This window comes from Culex quinquefasciatus, chromosome 1, assembly GCF_015732765.1.
Source record: "Culex quinquefasciatus strain JHB chromosome 1, VPISU_Cqui_1.0_pri_paternal, whole genome shotgun sequence".
NCBI lineage: Eukaryota > Metazoa > Arthropoda > Insecta > Diptera > Culicidae > Culex > Culex quinquefasciatus.
Window position 1 is genome coordinate 25,699,937 of NC_051861.1, and position 22,698 is coordinate 25,722,634.

The following is a 22,698-nucleotide window of genomic DNA, read 5'->3' on the forward strand; positions in this document are numbered from 1 at the left end:
CGTGAGGAAGGCAAAAAAATCGAATGCTAACCACTAGATAAATAAACATTGATTAAAAAATTAAAAATCAAAAATTACAAAATTAGAAAGGGCGCTTGGCAAAAACATTGCTTGATATTTTCTTAATTCTTTGAAAGAATAATAACAGCAGTTCTTTGATTTAAAATTTTGACGAAGTTTAAAAAAAATAAGAATGCTATTTAAATTTAGTTATCTTTAACTTTTTGCCATTTCCAGTTGAATCTAAGTATCAAAAACTGCGTTTTCCAATTTAAAAATATCATAGAAGTATTGGTAAATTTTCGATTATTTTTCAAAGGCTAATTTCCCATAAGTTTGCCTTTGACCACATTTCAATTGGATATATGGGCTTACAGATATAAACTAATTTACTATCCAGGTTACTATACTACACTGAAAAAATATTATGTTTTCAGTTATGAGCAATGTAATTAGCTTATATCTGTAAGCCCATACATCAAATTGAAATGTGGTCAAAGGCAAACTTATGGGAAATTGGACGAGCTTTCCGGTAAAAATATTAACGAGACTGAAAAATCAAGTCTGCCATATAGAAATTACGAAAAACCATCAAAAAACCTATTTTTTCAACATTTTTATTTTTAAAACCGCTGTAACTTCACAAGGATTGGACTTAGGACAATGGTCAATATGGAGACTTTTATGTAAAATTGTTTAGAGAATCGACTCTCGTGTTTGGATTTTGAAAAATTTGATGTTTAGAGCATTTTTGAAAAAAAAACAATTTCAGTAAATTATTTTTGTATTTTTTCAGGTGAGTTGCTCCATCCTGCATTTTTCGTGAGTCTTTTCGTAACATCTTAGGCTATTTTCACAAAAATTTTGAACGAAAAAAATCGTGGGCTCATCCTCAAATTTGACTTTTAAACTTAAAAATCAAAAAATCTCATAAAAGTTGAGTGTTTTTTTCTTTCAGTGTATTTTTTTCGGAAAGCCCGTCAAATTTCCTACAAGTTTGTCTTTGACCACTTTTCGATACGATGCAACGGCTTCGAGATACAGCAATATTCAACACTTACGCCCTTCTCAAATGTCATTATCGAGTGTAACTGGGCCCATATACACAAAAATGGCTTATATATGCCTAGGATAACATGTCTACAAAGTTTCATTGAAGTCGGAGAGGGTCGTGTACAACCGATTCCCTATTTGACATGGAATTGCTCTAATGTATTTTTCATAAAAAAGGTTAAAAAATAGTTTTTACATTGCTGCGATGTAAAAGCGCCTTATGTGTAACTTAAAAAGATGATGTCTTCAATGACTGTTACTTAAAAACGGCGCTTTAGCTATACAAAAATGAGTACACAATCAATGCGTTATAATTTTCGAAAAAATCTAAACTCCGCGAGATTCAAAAACAGCCTGACTTTGCTGAAAACACCAGATTGTTCGGAAGAACAGAAAGTGACAACTTTGGTCACTCTGGAACCGATTCCGGAAAATCTGCAGAAAAGTTACGTAAAATCAACTGTTGAACACAGGAGGCTGAATAAGCTAAAAAGTCGTCAACAAACGAAAAAAAGCAGAACGAAGTTTGTCGGGTTAAGCTTGCTTACCATATTTCTTTTGAACTCTCACAAACAAACTGCATAATTTTCTCAAAAGTGATGAAAATGCATATTGGACATTTATGTGAACATGGGAAGCGAGGTATTAGATGCATCAATCGTAGCTTACCTGTTGCGGTGCTTGATTTTCCATTGACGTCAGTGCAGTATGACGTTCTACAAGTTTCCACAGATTGTAAGCTCAGCTGAAAACTTCAAGAACGCCAAGTTTTGCATAGCACATTGTTAACACTGTACCTTTCAAGTAGACGCCAGCTGATACTACAAGCGTAGAAGCGATTGTACCCGCGAGCGTTCTTCGAAAGCTGGGTCAGTTATTTTTTTATGATTCTCAGCGCGAGAAATCGACCGCATTACGGGAGGGGAAATCAATACGACTCCGAATCAAAAGCTCGCGCGCGATACGTCCTCGTCGAGGTCAAACGTCGAGTTTTTTTTGTTCTATTCGTTGGCAGTTTTCACCGTTGTCGACCGTAATTTGAAAGGGGGGATGGCGTGGCGATATCACTTTCCGCTGCAAACTCGATATGATAGTGCGAAACTAAAGCTCGCTGCACAGTCGTGCTTCAAAGAGTCCGGCCGTGCTTTGTTCTAGTGCGCTGAGTTCGGCTCGGTTCGCATTGCATGACTTCTTTTTTGCATTCCTAATGTGCCGGTCGCTCCTCTTTGCTGCACTCTTCAAGACTGCATCGTGCCACCCCGGGGTACTTCCTTCCCAGAGAGCAAATAGAATCTTGAATCGGCGCACGGAATTGACATTGAGCTTGCCGGAGTGTTCCACATGACCGACTGTTCGACGACTTCAAAGTTGTTACAAGTGTTAATAAACACTTGAAGTGAGGAGCAGCCCGCAACCTTGGATCTTGAGCGCGCTGAACTTGAATCGATTGTTCGAACAAAAGCTCCGGCGAATTGCGCCTCCACCGTAGACGCGTAGATATCAGAATTTGCGCTTGCCCTTTTAATTCAATTCGAACCCTGGTACATTTTTTCACTGAACTCTTGCCACTCGACTTTGTCGTCGAGCCCTTCAACAAGTGCAACAAAACTCGAACTGTTAAAGGCTGGTCAACGGCGACAATGACTAGATGGCTAAAACGGGGTCGATCAATCTCTAGCGCCACACACCATTAATCAAAGAGTGTGTAAGTGTTGGCCAGTTTCAGCGGACATTAGTGGAGCACATCTCACCCCGTTAACCCTGTTAGACTTGTTTGCTGTGCTGGATGACGTAAGGGCCGCGACGGCTTATCGGTAACACACACACGTGTTGACCAGATTGTCCGAGGTGTTTACATCGGACAATTTGACCTGGTAGAGGTTTGTGTGGAGGTAGAGTTTGTTTGATACGCTGCCAGATTCTTTGCCAACATTGGGAGAAGCGCTGACCCTCAATGTGAGCTCACAAATTTACAACGGATTTTATTTTAGCTTTTGAAGGATTGAAGTTTGAATTTTGTATCAAGATTTTTTTAAGCCATTCAAAGTTTACAATGAAGAGCAAAACTTAGTCGACGACTCGTTCAGCCAACGCGGAGAGAATCAGCTGTGTTTACCGCACAAACGACGCTGTTTTCGTCGTTTTTCGGTGTCACGGTCAATTAGATAACACATGCGAAAAAGAAGACGACGACGATGATGATGATGGGATGGTGATGAACTGACACAAACCACCACTCTTCGGCTCCGGGCCACTTTGTGGAATAATCATGACAACAAAATAAAAGTTATTTGTTTGCTCGATGTTGCGTGATGAGGATGACGGAGAGCTCGAGGAATCCCAGATGGCCCCAATTCAAATTGGTGTTTTGATTTATTTGCGAAAATTCGCAAGCATTTGACGGAGTTGTAGAGGTCATAGTTTTGTAATTTGTAGCGTGAAATTTTAACAGATAAGCTTGAAAATGTGATTTCGATTACACAACACTTGATTGCATTGCAGCCTTCGTCTACATGTCAAAGATAAATTGAGTAAATGGTAACTTTCTTCACACTGCATCTGCTGCAGCATGCAGAGTTGATGTTCCAGCAACCTGTTCAACTTGTTGTGGAGTTTTGCGCGACAAAACCAGAGGTTGTACACTTCGTAGAGCCCAGTGCAATAACCACTTTCTCTAAACGTCTTAATCGAAGCATTATTTTTCATCTGCTCCACCAACTGCGCGCAGATCTTGGGTCGGACCCATAGCCGACATCGAAGGCCAGCTATATTATCATGGCGGGCTTTCGACACGTCAGGGGGCATTGCCGTCTACCACGAGGTTGAGGTTTCGGAGGAAGTTATCATCCCCCTGAGGGGGGCTTCCCGCACGAACGTCGGACAATTGATTGAAACCGGAATCTAATAGTCTTTGGACAATTTCGATTTCTTTTTGCAATAATGTTGTGGATTGATCCAGAGAAGTATTGGATAAGTCTTAAACAGTCTTTAAGGTATGCGATATAGCCATACTTTCAGGGTTGTTACGGCCTGCGCGGATCGCGCGAATCGCGCGGATCTGGCGCGGATTTGCTGGCTAATTTTGCTCAGGCGCGGATTTCGCGCGGATAGCAATTTCGATAAACAAAATAATTGAGAACGATAGAATTTCTTTCAAATTACAAAGGAAAATATTATTAGGAATTAAATAAATTCAATCTTTTTCGTTGAGTTCAAAAACATCAATTTCTAAGCAGTTATTAATGAAGAAAGTTTTCTTCTAAAAATTATTGATTTTTTTTTCTTAATACGAAACTTCGAAATAATCTTCAAGGAGCGATTTTTTTAAATGTATTGAGATTTGTTTTATAAATTTAAAACATCTGCTTAAAAATTCAAATTAATAACAATTTTATTAAAATCAAAATAACAAAATTTGAAAAATTACAGAATTAAAAAAAATGAAAGCTTTTGGTTTATTAAAAAAATTAAAATTTCTGTTGCAACTCTAATTCAGGTAGAATTGATTCTACTCCCAATTATCACAGCATGACGAAATCCACAAAATCTAAAAGCGAAATTTAATGTTAAAATTAAAAAAAATAAGAAATCTGGAATTCAACAATTTGGAATTTCAGAATTTACATATTCAAATAATAAAAAAAAATTAAATTCATAATTTGAAATTGCCAAAACTTACAGACTCAAAAAACGTAAAAAAGTACGAATAATTAAGTTATCAAATTATCAAATTATTAAATTTTAAAATTAATTAATTACTAAATAATTCAATGATTAAATTATTAAATTATTATATTATTAAATTATTAAATTATTAAATTATTAAATTATTAAATTATTAAATTATTAAATTATTAAATTATTAAATTATTAAATTATTAAATTATTAAATTATTAAATTATTAAATTATTAAATTATTAAATTATTAAATTATTAAATTATTAAATTATTAAATTATTAACACTGGAACGCCCAACGCATGTCCAACTTACACGGACGCCCAAGCCTCCCAAAAAAGTTGGAACGGTAACTTCAACTCGCTGGTTCTCGGGCATAACTCAACCAATCAAGATGATTCTTCTTTCCAGTGATTTGCTAGGATGTCTAGATGATTCTAGAACTTTGCAGAACTTAATTTGATCAAATCTGTAATTTCTGCGACCGAAAACATCGTTCCACCTTTTTTCAAAACGACTGCCTCCGCGGAATTTTTGGCGAATTTTTTTTGTACGCGAAAAAAAAAGGTGGAACGATGTTTTTAGTCGCAAAAATTACAGATTTGATCAAATTAAGTTCTGCAAAGTTCTAGAATCATCTAGACATCCTAACAAATTACTGGAAAGAAGAATCATCTTGATTGGTTGAGTTATGCCCGAGATCCATTGAGTTGAAGTTACCGTTCCAACTTTTTTGGAGCCTTGGGCGTTGGAATGTTAAATTATTAAATTATTAAATTATTAAATTATTAAATTATTAAATTATTAAATTATTAAATTATTAAATTATTAAATTATTAAATTATTAAATTATTAAATTATTAAATTATTAAATTATTAAATTATTAAATTATTAAATTATTAAATTATTAAATTATTAAATTATTAAATTATTAAATTATTAAATTATTAAATTATTAAATTATTAAATTATTAAATTATTAAATTATTAAATCATTAAATTATTAAATTATTAAATTATTAAATTATTAAATTATTAAATTATTAAATTATTAAATTATTAAATTATTAAATTATTAAATTATTAAATTATTAAATTATTAAATTATTAAATTATTAAATTATTAAATTATTAAATTATTAAATTATTAAATTATTAAATTATTAAATTATTAAATTATTAAATTATTAAATTATTAAATTATTAAATTATTAAATTATTAAATTATTAAATTATTAAATTATTAAATTATTAAATTATTAAATTATTAAATTATTAAATTATTAAATTATTAAATTATTAAATTATTAAATTATTAAATTATTAAATTATTAAATTATTAAATTATTAAATTATTAAATTATTAAATTATTAAATTATTAAATTATTAAATTATTAAATTATTAAATTATTAAATTATTAAATTATTAAATTATTAAATTATTAAATTATTAAATTATTAAATTATTAAATTATTAAATTATTAAATTATTCAATTATTCAATTATTCAATTATTCAATTATTCAATTATTCAATTATTCAATTATTCAATTATTCAATTATTCAATTATTCAATTATTCAATTATTCAATTATTAAATTATTAAATGATTAAATGATTTAATGATTAAATGATTAAATGATTAAATGATTAAATGATTAAATTATTTAATTATTTAATTATTTAATTATTTAATTATTTAATTATTTAATTATTTAATTATTTAATTATTTAATTATTTAATTATTTAATTATTTAATTATTTTATTATTTAATTATTTAATTATTTAATTATTTAATTATTAAATTTTATATTTTAAATTTTTATATTTTTAAATTTTTAAATTTTTAAATTTTTAAATTTTTAAATTTTTAAATTTTAAATTTTGAAATTTTAAATTTTTAAATTTTAAATTTTAAATTTTAAATTTTTAAATTTTTAAATTTTTAAATTTTTAAATTTTTAAATTTTAAATTTTTAAATTTTTAAATTTTAAATTTTAAATTTTAAATTTTAAATTTTTAAATTTTTAAATTTTAAATTTTAAATTTTAAATTTTTAAATTTTTAAATTTTAAATTTTAAATTTTAAATTTTAAATTTTAAATTTTTAAATTTTTAAATTTTTAAATTTTTAAATTTTTAAATTTTTAAATTTTTAAATTTTTAAATTTTTAAATTTTTAAATTTTTAAATTTTTAAATTATTAAATTATTAAATTTTTAAATTAATAAATAAATAAATTATTTTTTTTGCCATTTTCTTAGTTCGGATCATTTTCGAAGTCATATTTCATTTAGAGTCATTTAGAGAAATTTAGAGAAGAAAATAATAGAAATTTCGTGTTTCGATTTTCCAGAGTAAAATATTGGCGAGAATTATCAAGTACAAAATCCCTAGATTTTATAATTTGGTGATGTATTGTATGGTTTTAAGTTTTTAAATTTTTAAATTTATTTTTTTTCCTGAATTTGTTTTCCAAGCAACGATATTTAAAGTGTTACAAGAAATGCTAAAAAAAAAACGGTTCTGATCTAAATGCTTTCTGTATTTTTCTTTTTTCGTTTAAAATTTTCAAATTCATTATGTTACTTTCTTCTATGTTTATCGCGATTTTTTTTTATATAGCGCGGATTTCGCGCGGATTGGGTTTTGGGGTCGGCGCGGATTTTTTTTTCGACTTTTCCGTAACAACCCTGTACTTTGTGTGGCGTTCCAACAACCGCTGACCGGCTGCGAAATTATGGAAATGTATAATATACTTTAGAAACTTGGACCATAAAATTACATGTAATATAATAGAACACTGAACAGAAAGCAAACATTATGTTGAAGTACATGTCTATAATCAAAAATGTAATAAACAAAGTAAAATCTTTGTAACAAAGCCACATGGGTCACCTCCACGTAACTACCCTCAACATACTCAATAGATCTTGCTGAGACGTGTTCCAGACGGCTGTCCTTGTGATCGATTTTCCGTTAATCACCTGCCGATGGTGGTATAATCGCACCTGCTACACAACGCACAGCAGCCAACTAGTGGCGCGCTGGTGGTGTCCGGCACTTTAAAGTCTACAACGCCGCAATGGCCGGCAATTGCGAACGTGACTTTAAAGATCTAGTTTTCTCTCGGATCGAACGCACGAGAACACGCCGGTGGATCCCTCGTCCAAACAAGCCGCCGCCACCAGCCAACGCAGCAATTCGCCTTGACTTCAAACAACTCTCCACCAGAGCTCTTTAGAATATCTCGCGCGCGCCATGTTTACAAGCAAGTTCACGAGCGAGCAGCAAAGATGTCGAGAAAATAAAACAACCACTTCAACTGGCGGGTATAGCTCCTAGGGCTAGCAACTGTGTCAAGTTGGTGCGAGTGCGCCCCCTAAATGGACGACAATTAAATATGCATCAACAGTCAAGTTCTTCACCTTCCTTCGAGCGACTCCGGCGAACCGCTGCAGAATTGCACGCAAATCGGACAGCGCACTCAAACTAATAAGGCAAAGGTGACCCCGCGGATGTCCACGCGTAATGAGTCTGAGTCGCTGTACGAACAACAACGCCGACCGTCCACGTGAACTTCTCTCGGGTGGTCACCGATAGGTCAGTAGATCATTCGAGATGGAAAAAAAAGTTGTCGTGCCCTTAAATGGTCGGATACCGCGCGGGTTGTAGTGCCCTAGTTCAAAGAACTTGGAAATACTACGAAATGCTCAGAGTTAAACCCTGCTCGACCTTCAGCCATGGCGGAGAAATGGAGGATTTCCCCCTCCCATCATATACCTTTGTGAAGGTATGCCATATGAAGAGTTCGTAAAGATGGCACACGTCCGCCGCTTGGAGACTTCATCTTGCGCATCAACTTGGCAAGATGTTTTACCGGAAGACGGAAATTATATTAAACCAAGGACAGGTGACTTCTTGAAAACAACAGATTGAAAGTTGTATTGGTGACAGCTGGAGTTGATTGCTGTATAGCCGATATAACCAGCATTTGGAATTTAAGTGTTATGAAATGAATGGATTTTTTGAAAGTGTCACCTAATTAACCTGACGATATCTCGGAACAAAAGGTCCGATATTCAATGTTAAAAATTAAAGCTTTTTTGAAATTTTCTGATCTTTTCAAAAAAATATATATATTTTTAAATAAAAAAAAACAAGCTTTCCTTTTGGACCGAGCCACGTAGCCTAGTGGTAATGCTTCCACCTTGTAAGCGGTAGATCGGGGTTCAAATTTCGGCTCGGACCAACACAACTGATGATATTTTCTCTTGGAAGGTTGTGTATCATCACAAGCTGGACCTTATCACGACATTTTAGGGAAGGCGACCTATGGGATGTTAACATTGACCTTAATATGTTAACAATAAGTTCTAGATTAAATTTTCAAAAAGTCCTATCTAGATATATCTGCATGACTCATAGTTTGTTTTGAAAATTACACTAGAATTAAGAAATAGTCACTAAACCCGCTTTGTAAATGCGGCCCCGATACTTCCCATGGGTCATTGGAAAAACATCTTTTTACTTTACTTTTCTTTTGAAAAGTTTTAAAAACAGATAATTTTCCTAATTTCATAGTTTAGACCAAATTATAATTTTTTTGAAATATTGTTATTGACAAAATTAGAAAATTTCGCATAAGTTTCATTTTGTTTAACAATGGTAGTTTGACCAATAGTTTTCGAGATTTCAGCGGTTGAAAATTACAGACTCATTAGGTGACACATAAAAAAACGATTTTTAATGATTCGAATTCTTTGTGACTAGAGGGTGACGATTCTCGAGATTTCCGTTTCCCGGCAATCGAGAGTTGAATTTGGCCATTTTCCGGGATGCCAATAGTGCCAAAAATTTAAAATGAAAAGTAAAAATTGTTTCTTTTCAATGAACTCAGTTACAATTTATTCATATTAATTCTATGAAACGTTAATTCAAGTAGCGTTTTTATTCTAAGGGACTATAGAAAACCTTTTGATTTTTTCTGAATCAGCAAATACAAAATGATTTATTTTGCTTTTTAAGACTCAAAATTGTAGTTTAAAATATTTATGAATCTTAATTCGCACTGAGTGATTTTTTAAAGTTGCACAAACTTGATATTAGATTTTGTAAAAAAACTAATTCATAATTTCACAGTATCGAGGATTTTGCAATATGATAAACAATGACTAATAAAACAAATGAATCTGTTTTTTTTTTATTTTTCAAGGTCAACTGTAAATATTCATTGAAGAATTATTTACAGTTATCAGGAAAACCCAAATGTTAAAAAAAAAAACAAGATTATGAGGATTGCTATGCTCGAGGGAAGATATGAACATCGAACATAGCTTGAAAAAAGCTTTTTCTTAGAAATAAAAAAAATGAAAATAAAAAAAAATATTTATTTCATTCCTGGGGCTCTGCTAAATATTTTTTTATATAAATTTTGGGGTCCTCAATTTTGGGGCTTCTCTTAATTATAGTTATTGGAATTTTTGACAAGTTAAAAATTACACATTCTGAATAAGATTAGAGAAGCATCGGTTTATTCGAACTGAACATCGAACATTGAACATAAAATGTCCTAAACAATTTTGATTTTTTTGTTTTTTTTTTTTTCTGATTGCTTCGATATTTATAAGTTTCAAATTTCCCGGGAGTCTCGACCGAATTTCCGGGAATCGAGAGGTCCAAAAATGGTCGATTTCCTGGAAAAAAAATTCCCGGGAATTCTCGTTCGTCACCCTCTATTTGTGACGCTGTATCTCAGGAAATAACTGCCCGATTTTCAAAGTTCCAGAGAAAACAATGTAGGTTTTATTGTCATCTCTCTCAAAATTATTATTTTAAAAGAGGGAACGAATTATGGCTTACAAAAAAGAACCGCGGTTCTTTATCAAACTTCGACCTTTTAAAAGAACTTTTCCAAGATTGAATAGTTTTAAACTTGTTATAAATATAATTTATTGAATTTCCAACAAATTGTAGTGTTAAATTTGTTTTTGAAAATTGGGAGTGTCTATAGCAACTATCTAATCAAGACTATTCAAAAGCATTGATGTCAGTATTCAAATACCAGTTAATAGTTTTCAAGCTCATACAGTATGTAAAAAAAGCATTTACACCCCTTGAGCACTATGCACATTTTGTGATGAAACATCTAAACAATTTAATGTTGAAAGAAACTTAGTACTACATTTTGTTCACAAACTCATGCCAAACATTTTGCTACAAAAAACTCATGAAAAGATGATTTCCATAAAAAAGTTGTATAACAAATACTATAACAAAAATCAAAAAGGTGCAAAAAGTTTGTACACCTTTTGAAAAATTAACATAAATAAAGTTATTTGTTGACAAATCACCAGAAATCCAGCACCCCAACTCCAAATAGGCATCCTTGAAAGAAATTAAAAAAATAATTTGGATTGAATATAAAGTTTACTAACTACTTAGTATAAAAGTTTGTATAACTCTGGAAATTCTATATAAAACTTATCTAAACTTAATGTTTCAAACTTTTGATTTAACTTAATGTCAATATATTACCATAGAATTGCTAAACAATCATTTTAGAGTGAGTATAACACCGATCTTCCGATCTTTTTATACCCAATCATCTAGGTTTTCTATGAAACCCACGTTTTTCAATACCTGGGCAAAAAGTAAGTTTGATCCACGTGAATTTTTTTTACGAAAGTCCATACATTTTTGACAGGTTGTTCAAACGAAACCATAACAACGTTTTTACCTAGGTATTTAAAAACGTGGATTCGACATTCGTTAAATTAAAAGTTTGAAAAATTAAGTTTCGATAAGTTTTATGTAGAATTTCCAGAGTTATGTAAACTTTTATACTAAGTAGTTAGTAAACTTTATAGTCAATTTTATATATAATCAGTCAAGCTTTTTGTGGCAAAATGTTCGGCAAGAGTTCCTGAACAAAACGTAGTACTAGGTTTCTGTCAAACTTTAAATTGTTTACATGTTTCATCAAAAAATGTACATAGTGCCCCAAAGGATGCAAATCCTTTTTGCCTTCCTCACGTTACTGAGGAAAGGCTATATAATCACTCGAAAAATGAACTTCTCAATACGACCTCCTAGACTTCATGTATACCTATCGACTCAGAATCAAATTCTGAGCAAATGTCTGTGTGTGTGGTGGGATGTTGATCAAAAAATTGTCACTCCATTATCTCGACATTGGCTGTTTCGATTTTGTCCGTTTTGGCGTCATTCGATCGGTCTTGGGGTCTCATAAGTCGTTATTAAAAATTATGCAGTTCAGTTAAGTACTTCAAAAGTTATGTTAAAAAACAATTTTAACAAAAGTCCGGAAGATTGCAAAAAGGGTGGTTTTTGTAAGAAAATCCGACATACTATACATTTTCAGAAAGGTATTTAAAAGACCTTTCCAACGCGTCCAAGACATTGAAGATTTGACAACCTATCAAAAGTTATAAGCACGTAAGTGTTATTTACGCACTTTTTGGATTTTGGATAGCACCCATTAAATGTGAGGAAGGCGCCATCCACTAAGAGTGGATTAAGTAACGTTTTTACATACTGTATTTTCTGATTTATTTTTTGAATTAAATATACTTTATTCAATCTTTCTTATAATAATTACATTTGGTTTACATAACAAGTGGTCAGCTGTGGCTCTTCAGCTTTAGTTTTCTTTTCGTGATTTAAACACTGTGTGTGTGTGTGTGTGTGTGTGTGTGTGTGTGTGTGTGTGTGTGTGTGTGTGTGTGTGTGTGTGTGTGTGTGTGTGTGTGTGTGTGTGTGTGTGTGTGTGTGTGTGTGTGTGTGTGTGTGTGTGTGTGTGTGTGTGTGTGTGTGTGTGTGTGTGTGTGTGTGTGTGTGTGTGTGTGTGTGTGTGTGTGTGGTCCAATCCAATACCCGCTAACCGGTAGCGAAATTATGGGAAAGTATAGTTTGTATCAGACTTTGTATATGCCGAATGCTGATACAACTTATCTCAGTCCCGGGTATTAGGTGGTGATAGCCCTCGCGCTGCTTCCAACGACCCGTTTCAGAATGCTCCTTGCGGTCCAATTCCGAGGTCGCTGGGCATTGTTCGGCCCCGCCTGAACATAGAAGCAAGCATCTGAAGGAAACTCGATCTATATTTAGACTTCCAATCCCGTCAGGCAAATCAGGGATCAGCGCGTATTTAATATGAGAAGATAACATGTTTCAACACTACGGATTATTTCACTGCTAGAGTGTAGACCTTCTGATGGCCGACTGCTTAGCGTCCCAGACCACCAATCCTAAGGCGTGAGTTCGAATCCCGCCTAATTCATTTTCGTTTTTGTTCATATTCAAAGTTCAAATTCATGATTCCAAATTTCAAAGGAACCGACCGGGATTTGATCCCTGAATCTTCTGCTTGTGAGACAGAAGCCGTAACCATTAAGCCACGGAGCCGGTGACATCTTTTCGTGATTTAAACACTGTTCATTTTTATAACTTTTAAAGTACATGATTTATCATTTTTGTAACACTAGGTCATGGTGTCGATTTCTGGAAAAGTTAGGGAAAACCTGGAAATGTCAGGGAATTTTATTTGACCTGGAAAAGTCAGGGAAAGTCAGGGAATTTTAAGCTGGGTCATGGAATTTCGATGATCTTAAAAATATTTCTACAAAATTTCATTTCTTTTTGAAAATTCGCCCTTGATGATGTATTTGAATGTCTTCCAGGCCAAACTTTGCAACATTGATACTATTTGAATTTTTATATTGGCAACGGATAGTTGCATTTGGCATTTCTTCGCGCGTTGCTTGTTTGCAATATGTTTAGGTTTAAAAATCAAATAATTTGGATTTGCTTGGGATTTGCGTTTAACTGAAAATTACAAATTTTTAGCGCACACAGGGTGGGACAATATGAGGCAGTTGCCCCAGAGATTTGTTCTAAAATTAGTCGTTTGCTCAGCATATAGGGACCATACATAAAATCATACATTTTTTTAGAAATATTGAATAATTAAAAAAAATCAAGAGTTAAAAATTCGAATTTTTCACCGATGTGAAACAGGTCGTATCGAGGTGCTCCGATTTGGATGAAACTTTCAGCGTTTGTTTGTCTATGCATGAGATGAACTCATGCCAAATATGAGCCCTCTACGACACAGGGAAGTGGGGTAAAACGGGCATTGAAGTTTGAGGTCCAAAACACATAAAAATTCTTAAAATTGCTCGCATTTCCGTAAAACCACATCAATTCCAACTCTCTTAGATGCATTCGAAAGGTCTTTTGAAGCCCTTCAAAATGTGCTATAGACATCCAGGATTGGTTTGACTTTTTCTCATAGCTTTTGCAAATTACTGTTAAAAATTGATTTTTTTAAAACCTTAATAACTTTTGGCAACAGCCTCCAACACCCATACTCCCATAGGTCAAAAGTTAGGGAATTTCATGGATTATAAGCCTTCGGTATTAACTTTTGGCCAATCGCAGTTTTCTCATAGTTTTCGATTTTTCTAGAACAAACATTTTACAACGTTAGTTTTTGACCTGTAGGCCAAGAAGACGGCACTTTTTGGTCTCAATTTTGTCATATTCGGAATCCTCGGTCAATTTCACGTAAGTTGGAAGTATTGGAGTTGTAATTTTGATTTAAAAAATAATTAAATAAAACATTTTTGAAAAAAGAAATAGATCTTATTTACCCTATGATCAATACGTCAAATGCTGTTTCAAGTAGGCGAAAACTTGTTTACCCCTAATCCGACAAAATTCTAAATAATATTTTAATTAATTCTAAATGGCATTTTTTCCAATCAAATTCAAAATTCCAACACCTCAATCTAATGTAAAATTTTCTGAGGATTCCGAATATGTCAAAATTGAGACCAAAAAGTGCCGCTATGGAGGCCTACAGAGCAAAAACTAACGTTGTAAAATGTGTGTTCTAGAAAAATCGAAAAACTGCGATTGGCCAAAAAGTTAATACCGTAGGCTTATAGTCCATGAAATTCCCTAACTTTTGAATTATGGGAGTATGGGTGTTGGAGGCTGTTGCCAAAAGTGATTAAGGTTTTAAAAAAATCAATTTTTAACAGTAATTTGCAAAAGCTATGAGAAAAAGTCAAACCAATCCTGGATGTCTATGGCACATTTTGAAGTGCTTCAAAAGACCTTTCGAATGCATCTAAGAGAGTTGGAATTGAAGAAGTTTTACGGAAATGCGAGCAATTTTAAGATTTTTAATGTTTTTTCGACCTCAAACTTCAAAGCTCGTTTTACCCCACTTCCCTTTGTCGTAGAGGGCTCATATTTGGCATGAGCTCATCTCATGCATAGACAAACAAACGCTGAAAGTTTCATCCAAATCGGAGCAACTCGATACGACCTCTAGAACAAACCGAGCAGAATCTACAAATACTGCCTCTTAAAGATTCTAAATTTTGAAAATTCTAAAATTCTGATATTTTGGAATTGTTGATTTCTTAATTTTTTAAATTCTTATTCTAAAATTCAAAAAAACGTAAGGTTAGAAAATTTTCCAAAATTTCACTTTAGTATTCGTTATCAAAATTTTTATTTTTCTCAAAATTAAACTGAACTATGATTTAAAAATGATCCAAAGTAATCTAATTTTGTGTAATCTAAAATGTAAACAAAATAGTCATGGTGAAATTAAATTAAAAATTAAAGAATTCTTTTCAAGAATTATAGAAATAAAACAAAAAATTATGAAATAAACAGGGTTGTTACGGACGGCGTGAATTTGGCTCGGATTTCGCACGGTAGCAATTTTGATTAGAACATTATTGAGAGAGATAAAATTACTTTCAAATTATTAAGAAAAATATCATCAAGAATCAGGATAATTTGTTATTTTTTCGTTGAGTGCAAAAACTTCGATTTCTTGTCAATAGAATTTTCTTCCGAAATTTTTTGTTTGTTTTTCTCAATAAGAAACGTCGAAAGATGAAGATGAAGCAATATTTGTTTTTAAATGTTGTTGAAGATTTCCTAAATAAATGTATTACTACACTCAAATCATTTTGAAACATACTGACTCTGAATATTTAATTTCTTTTATGTTTTAAGTAATGTTTTTACCCTTATTTGGTGTTCTTTTATACTGGAAACATTCCATTTTAATCTTGTGAATCTTAATCATATTTTAAACTTTTCCTGAAGATACAGACATTAGGATGTAACAATCCATTTCACCAAATTATTATTGGGGCATGTTCCAGTGGGTGTACTGTGCTTATATCCCAATTCCCAAATGATTGGACGCAACAGAAGCTGGCCTCCGCCTTTGAATTTTAGATGGGAATCAACCAGTAGAAATATTTTTTTTATATTTAAACATTCTTGAAGAAAAATTAAAAAAAAATCAAAACATTAAAAAATTACAGCTCCACCATTCAAAATTGAATTATTCAGAAATTAGGAAATAAAATTAGGAAAAAAGTATCAAAAACCCCAAAAAAAAACCATATTAAAAAATTAAAAGATCTGAAATTTTTAAATTTAAAATTAAAAAAAACTAAAGAAATTTAAAAAATAAAAAATAAAAAAAAAATAATCAAGAGAACAAAAAAAATGTTTTCTTAAATTCCTCAATTCTTAAATTCTTAAATACTTAAATTCCTCAATTCTTAAATTCTTATTTTTTTAAATTCTTAAATTCTTATTTTTTTAAATTCTTAAATTCTTAAATTCTTAAATACTTAAATTCCTCAATTCTTAAATTCTTAATTTTTTAAATTCTTAAATTCTTAAATTTTTAAATTCTTAAATTCTTAAATTCTTCAATTCTTTAATTCTTAAATTCCTAGGTTCTTGATGGCCATTTTTGTTACCATTTTAGATTACAGAAAACCTGATAAAATTTAAAGTATTTTTGAAGTTATTTTTTTTCGGTTAGAGAAATTTTGAAAAGAAGATGTAGGAAACTTTGCTTCGATTTTTTTAAAGTGACGCTTTGGTAGGATCATCGAGAATGAACTGTATCTTAAATTTAAAATCTCTAGATCGAGAATTTATTACAATTTTTAAATTTTATTATTTTTCTTTATTTAGATTTGATTCAGTTTCTAGATCTAAATTTCTAAATGTTGAAATTTTTATTTTTTGCCGAAATGTAGGTTTTGGCTTTTCCTCTAGTTTACCTAAATCCGAGCAAAAATACATTATTATAAGAATGTAACAGAAAAATCAGGCATTGGGTCCAGACTGTCAAGATCCAGCATCCCAGATTTCTTAGGGACTGTACAACTGCATTTTATATATTTCTTGAACAACATTCAAGGGCTTACAAGGAGGAGTTCCGTGGTCAGATCGAGCTTAATTTTGGAATCTATTCCAAAACACCCAAATATCTAAGTTTGATAAATAATGACTTTTTGAAAAGCTACAACCTGCTCTGTATTTTGTTTTTATTTTTATAATATGTATTGATCGTTTGAATGACCGTCTGTAGGCTCTGGTCAAGGTACATTTTTTAAATTTTATAGCAAGAATATTTTTTTGTAAAATTATTTAATAAGATGTTTTCTTCAAATATCCAGAAAACCGTTAACATTAAATACAAACATTGTTGAAAAAGATTTCGAAATTTTTTAAAGCAGTAAACATGTACTTGAAAAATTCTCATTTAATTGTATTTTTCTGAGTTTTTCAGTTTTTTTTTAACTTTCTTAAGGTTCTTATTTTTTCAAGTTTTTGTCTTCAAAACCTTTAGTTTTTTTCTATAAAAACACAATCAAAAATTGCATCTGCCTAATTCGTTTGAAAATTCGGCAAAAGAAAACAATTTTAAAATGAAACATGACTTTTTACTTTAATTCAAATTTTCAATTGCTTTTGTTTTGGAAAACTTTTAATTTTAAATTTTCTTTAGGAAATGAAGTGAAATTAACTAATCGCAATTTGAAATTTGCAACAATTTAATTATTAATTATTATTGGATGTTCGATAAGAAAAAAAGATTGACAAAATAAGAAAAAGTTTTTAAGTTTTTGCAGAATCCATCGTTACAAAATCAAATAAAAAGTCATTGAAGTTTTTAATAACCATAAAAACGCTCCCTACAATATGTTAGTAAAAATAGAAAATACAATAAAATTGGTGGTCTGGAGAGGTCAGGGAAAAGTCAGGGAATTTTATTTTGGGATTTGGATCGACACCATGTAGGTACAATGGGGGAAAAAATGATAAGAAAACATAATCTAACCTAAACCTAACTTAAACTAACCATAAATTAAACCAATCCTTGAATCAAGGGGTATTCAGAAATAGCACATTTTCCCTAAATTTCAAACCTCACTTGATCTTGTCCAGCCAGGAACATTCAAAACCATTTTGAGTACCTTGTTTTGGACACACTGGAACTTCAATTTATGAGTTCTAACGCACCACTCCCAAACAGGTACTGGATACTTAATAACGGGATAAATTATTTGTTTGTAAACTGCTAGCTTATTTTTCAAAGAAAGCTTTGATTTTCTGTTAATTAAAGGGTACAAGCACCTGATGAGAATGCTGCACTTGTTCAATATTTTGTCTACATGCCATACTGTATTTTCAGTTCCCTATTTTTTCAAATTCCAAAAGTAAATGATTTGCTTAACAAAATAAAGTCCACGCTCCATACATAAAACTTTTTTTGTATGGAAATTGCCCACGATGGGGGGGGGGGAAGGTCTTCAAATGTGTTTTAAAACTTTGGCAATAAGAACAAACCGTTTTAAATGTCTCCCTAGAAACGTTAAGTAACTCACTCACGCAAAGAATGTGCAGCGCATTAATACACACACACACACACACACACACACACACACATTCCTGGCAACGAGATAATTCATTCTTTTCCTCGCACCGAGCTTTCCCCAGTCAATGTTCTCCCCGGTTGTCTGTTGTGCTAGATTCTAGGTCGACCACAATTTGCAAGTGATTCATTCGCGCATAACAATGCACGATCCCCCCTACCATTTTTCCGCTGCGCCTCCGCCATCATTAGTAAATGTGTGTCGCTTGGGTTGGTGGGCAATTCATACCAACTCACTTTTATAAGGCATCCGGTAGAACATTTGAAAAGGGCGTGCTCTGATTCGATGGTTACGTGCTTGTCACATGTTACGTCTGACATCAATTTTCATCTCACTGATTTCAGACTGAATATCTAATTTGTTTTTCTTCCCTGGAGATGGAACCACACGTTGCCGTCGTTTCAGGGCTATTTGCCAAGATGGTTTCCGATGTTGATATATATCACACATTTATTTTATATTTATATACTTGTGTTGATAGAAATCACAGCTTTTATAATATGTAAAATTACAAGATATTGAAATTTTTATTCGAGTCTCAATATTCTTGTTCGTAAAATCTGTTAGAAACAGGTTTAAAACTGTTTGATAATGGGGAGGAATAGTTAGTTTTTGTAACTTTTTCTAGGTTGTTTAATAATTCCAGACTTCAGTTATGTGTAAGCCAGTTTAGTAATGCTATCAGAATTTCTGATTTCAATTGAAGTGGTATACTAACCATTTTGAATTGTCAAAAAATCCATAGAGTCTCGATCAATCAATAATGAAATGATATCGGACAAAATTCGTTAATCTGTTGAACTAACGATTTTCGGATTATGGTTGTATCGATCATTGTTGCGAATCGAGGATCTACTGGAGTTTTGACGATCAAATAGAGCCTAACATTTCAAAAGGACACACAGGTGTGAACAGGATTGTGTCTCTTTCACTCAAATTACATAAGATATATGATAGGGATACACTCTTGTTTGCAGAGCTTGTGTGCCCTAATGAAATGGAAGGCACGAAATATTCGTCTTAACAACGAGTGTTCAACTTGTAAAATATGAACGTTTCATTAATGTTTATTGTTTTTGGAAGCAGCAAGACAGGTTTTAAAAATAGGCAAAGAAATGTTTGGCTTTGTAATTAAAATTTCGGGGATTTGAGATTCAAGTTACTTTCAGACAGTTTAGTTGAGGTTGTTGTTTCAAGTTAGTTAGTTTTTCTGAAATGAATAATTGGACATAAATGATTAGTTAAATTAAAGTTAGTTGCAGTGTACGACAAGACTACTGACGGACGCGACAGGACGGGGTCCAGAAAAAATGCCCCTGACAAGTTAGTTTTCATCTTTCATTTTCCAGTTAATTTATTTGATTACCTTTAGATTTGAAATACATCATAGGTTCCCTTTGTATAAATCTCAATTGAGTTTTTGATTGAATCATAATTTCAGATTTCCTATATTCAGTTTTAAAGTTAGATTAACGTAACTGCTCAAGTCATCCAAATTCTTACTACTCACACCTACACTAATTTTCTTTCACCTTCCCCTCCCGATCCCTATATCTTCCGGTGGTGTTCATTTGGTATGCAATACTAGTTCGGCCACTACCCTTTTTTCCACAAGAAACCGGACTTGGACTGACTTGAGGCCGCGTCCCCCACCTTGCTCCGTAAAACGAAAACGAAAACGAACGAAACGAATATCTAATTTGTTTTTCTTGTCGCTTTTTTTTTTTCAGAAAAGGATTCGCTGCCAATCGCCCACTGTTTGTCAAGTAATTGCAACGTGCATGTGATAAGAAGTGACATTTGCATTTTGGAGTGGAGGGTGTTAAGCCAAGCCACGTACACAAGAAGAAGAAGAAGACGACGACGAAGCTGTCCTCAGCCGCAGCTGAACATGACCGACCTCAACAACATTACACCGTGAATAGCTCGCTGTCGTCGTCGTCGTACTGCCTCGTGAAATTGTAGAAGAGAAGAAAAGTGTGCGATTATCATATTTCGCCAACGCAGCTGAAAGGCACCAGCGGTGTGGAATCCCCGCAGTTTTCAACGTTACGCCGCCGCCGTGATATATCTCTGGTGTAGCGGCTTTAGTCGGCAGAATAGTTCGACTCTCCCTCAGTGTGGCGCTGGATAGATAGATTACGTGAAGGAAAAGCCTCGCGAGCTAGCGTTGGAATTTGCGAGGGGGTTTATTATTGCCTGCTGAAGTGTGTTGATGTGCCAAGAGTCCCGCGCTATCAAGTTCTGAATGCAGAGTGTTTGTGCGGCGCGTGCAAGAATTTGTGCTACGTCGTCGGAGTCGTAGCCGGCGCAGAAGTCAAAACAAACGCCGCTGTTGTGATCAGCTGTTTCTCCGATACACACAACAACAGCGTTCTGAAGAGTGTCAACAACAGCCCACAGTGCGGCTGCTCATTAGTGATAACAATAAGCTTGCGGTTTTTGTGTGCTCCTAGTGTGATGGTGGGTGGAATGTCTGCTACAATCTAGAAGAGGAAAACACAGCCGGAAAATGCGTCGAACCAGCAGGAATTCGTTCAATTTCGACTTTTCGTTACGGCGATTGTTGCTGCAGGGCGCCCGGGCTGCCCGGGGGAGTCCTCCCCTCGGCCAGAGGCTGTGCGATGTGGAAAAAGGCGGCGGAAGTGGTGGTGGTGGTGGAAGTGGGTCCGGCGGGGGAGGACCCAGCGGAAGCAAGCATCATGACAAGCACGGTGGATCGTCCAGTGGGAGTAATAAGGTAAGAAAGACACCCATAAACTTTCTAGATTGGTTCAACAGTTTTTTTTTTGCTGGCAATGGGGGTGGCACCATTTGTTTTGTGGTCGGGTTAAATGGTTCAATTAATTATATTTGCTGGAGCGAACTAGTCTCCAACGGCAGACCTCTCGCCGAAGACGAAGCGAGCAGCAACAATAATTGTTGACACGTGTCGTTTATTGGCTATTTGTTTACGGCTTTTGTGGTTCGTGAATTAGTTGATTGGTGTGGTTTCAGGACGAACAAAACAAATTTGTTGACATACATGGAGGGAGAAGCGATTTAGATCAAAGCCATTTTGATAAGGCTGTTATCGAGATGTTGTGAACTCGTATCCACTTGATTTGATTTGATAAATAATCACTTAACAAAGACATTTTTTTGCCAGAACATAAACTTGCCTTGAAAGACATTTTTTTAATGTTCTGTTTTAAATTATAAAATTATCTAAAGATAAAATCCGAAGCAAATCGCCCTTGCTAGATAATGCCGGCTAACCTTGTCCCATGATTCACCGATTGTCGTACGTGTGCAGCAACGGGTTTTTTTTTTATTTTACACCCATCGCGTGCAATACGCGCATGGATCGAACGTTCTTGACTCGGTGTAAACGACGAGTATCGTGAGCAGTTGTACAGTAGTGGTCTGATTTTGGCGCCATTTTATCATTCTCCCATCCACCCCAGGATTCGAACTGACGACCATTGGATTGTGAGTGGAGTTTGGTGTTTTCGGCAAAGTTGTAGGTATGGGTACGGACTACACTGGAAAAAAATGTTACACGGTAAACAATTTTTGGTGATTTTTTATTTAACTTTTTGTCACTAAAACTTAATTTGCAAAAAAAAACACTATTTTTTCATTTTTTTATATGTTTTAAAGGACATCAAATGCCAACTTTTCAGAAATTTCCAGGTTGTGCAAAAAATCTTTGACCGAGTTATGATTTTTTCAATCAATACTGATTTTTTTCAAAAAATCGAAAAATTGGTCGCAAAAGTTTTTCAACTTCATTTTTTGATGTAAAATCAAATTTGCAATCAAAAAGTACTTCAGTGAAATTTTGATAAAGTGCAGCGTTTTCAACTTATAGCCATTTTTAGGTGACTTTTTTGAAAATAGTCGCAGTTTTTCATTTTTAAAAAATAGTGCACATGTTTGCCCACTCTTGAAAAAACTATTTTTGAAAAGCTGAGAAAATTCTCTATATTTTGCTTTTTTGAACTATGTTGATACGACCCTTAGTTGCTGAGATATTGCCATTGAAAGGTTTAAAAACAGGAAAATTGATGTTTTTTAAGTCTCACCCAAACAACCCATTATTTTCTAATGTCGATATTTTAAACAAAAACTAACATTTTAAAAGGGCGTAATATTAAATGTTTGGCCTTTTTGAAATGTTAGTCTTG

At 33.0% G+C, this 22,698-nt stretch overlaps 1 protein-coding gene across 1 annotated transcript in view; it reads left to right on the forward strand.

Annotated features, from left to right (window-relative positions):
* The window catches only part of LOC6039352 (E3 ubiquitin-protein ligase RNF19B), a 119,377-nt gene that overhangs the window by 36,611 nt on the left and 60,068 nt on the right, over positions 1 to 22,698 (forward strand). Inside the window, 1 exon segment of the mRNA XM_038248914.1 lies at positions 20,260 to 21,269. Within this exon segment, the coding sequence (XP_038104842.1) occupies positions 21,042 to 21,269 (228 nt within the window). The 5' untranslated portion in view covers positions 20,260 to 21,041.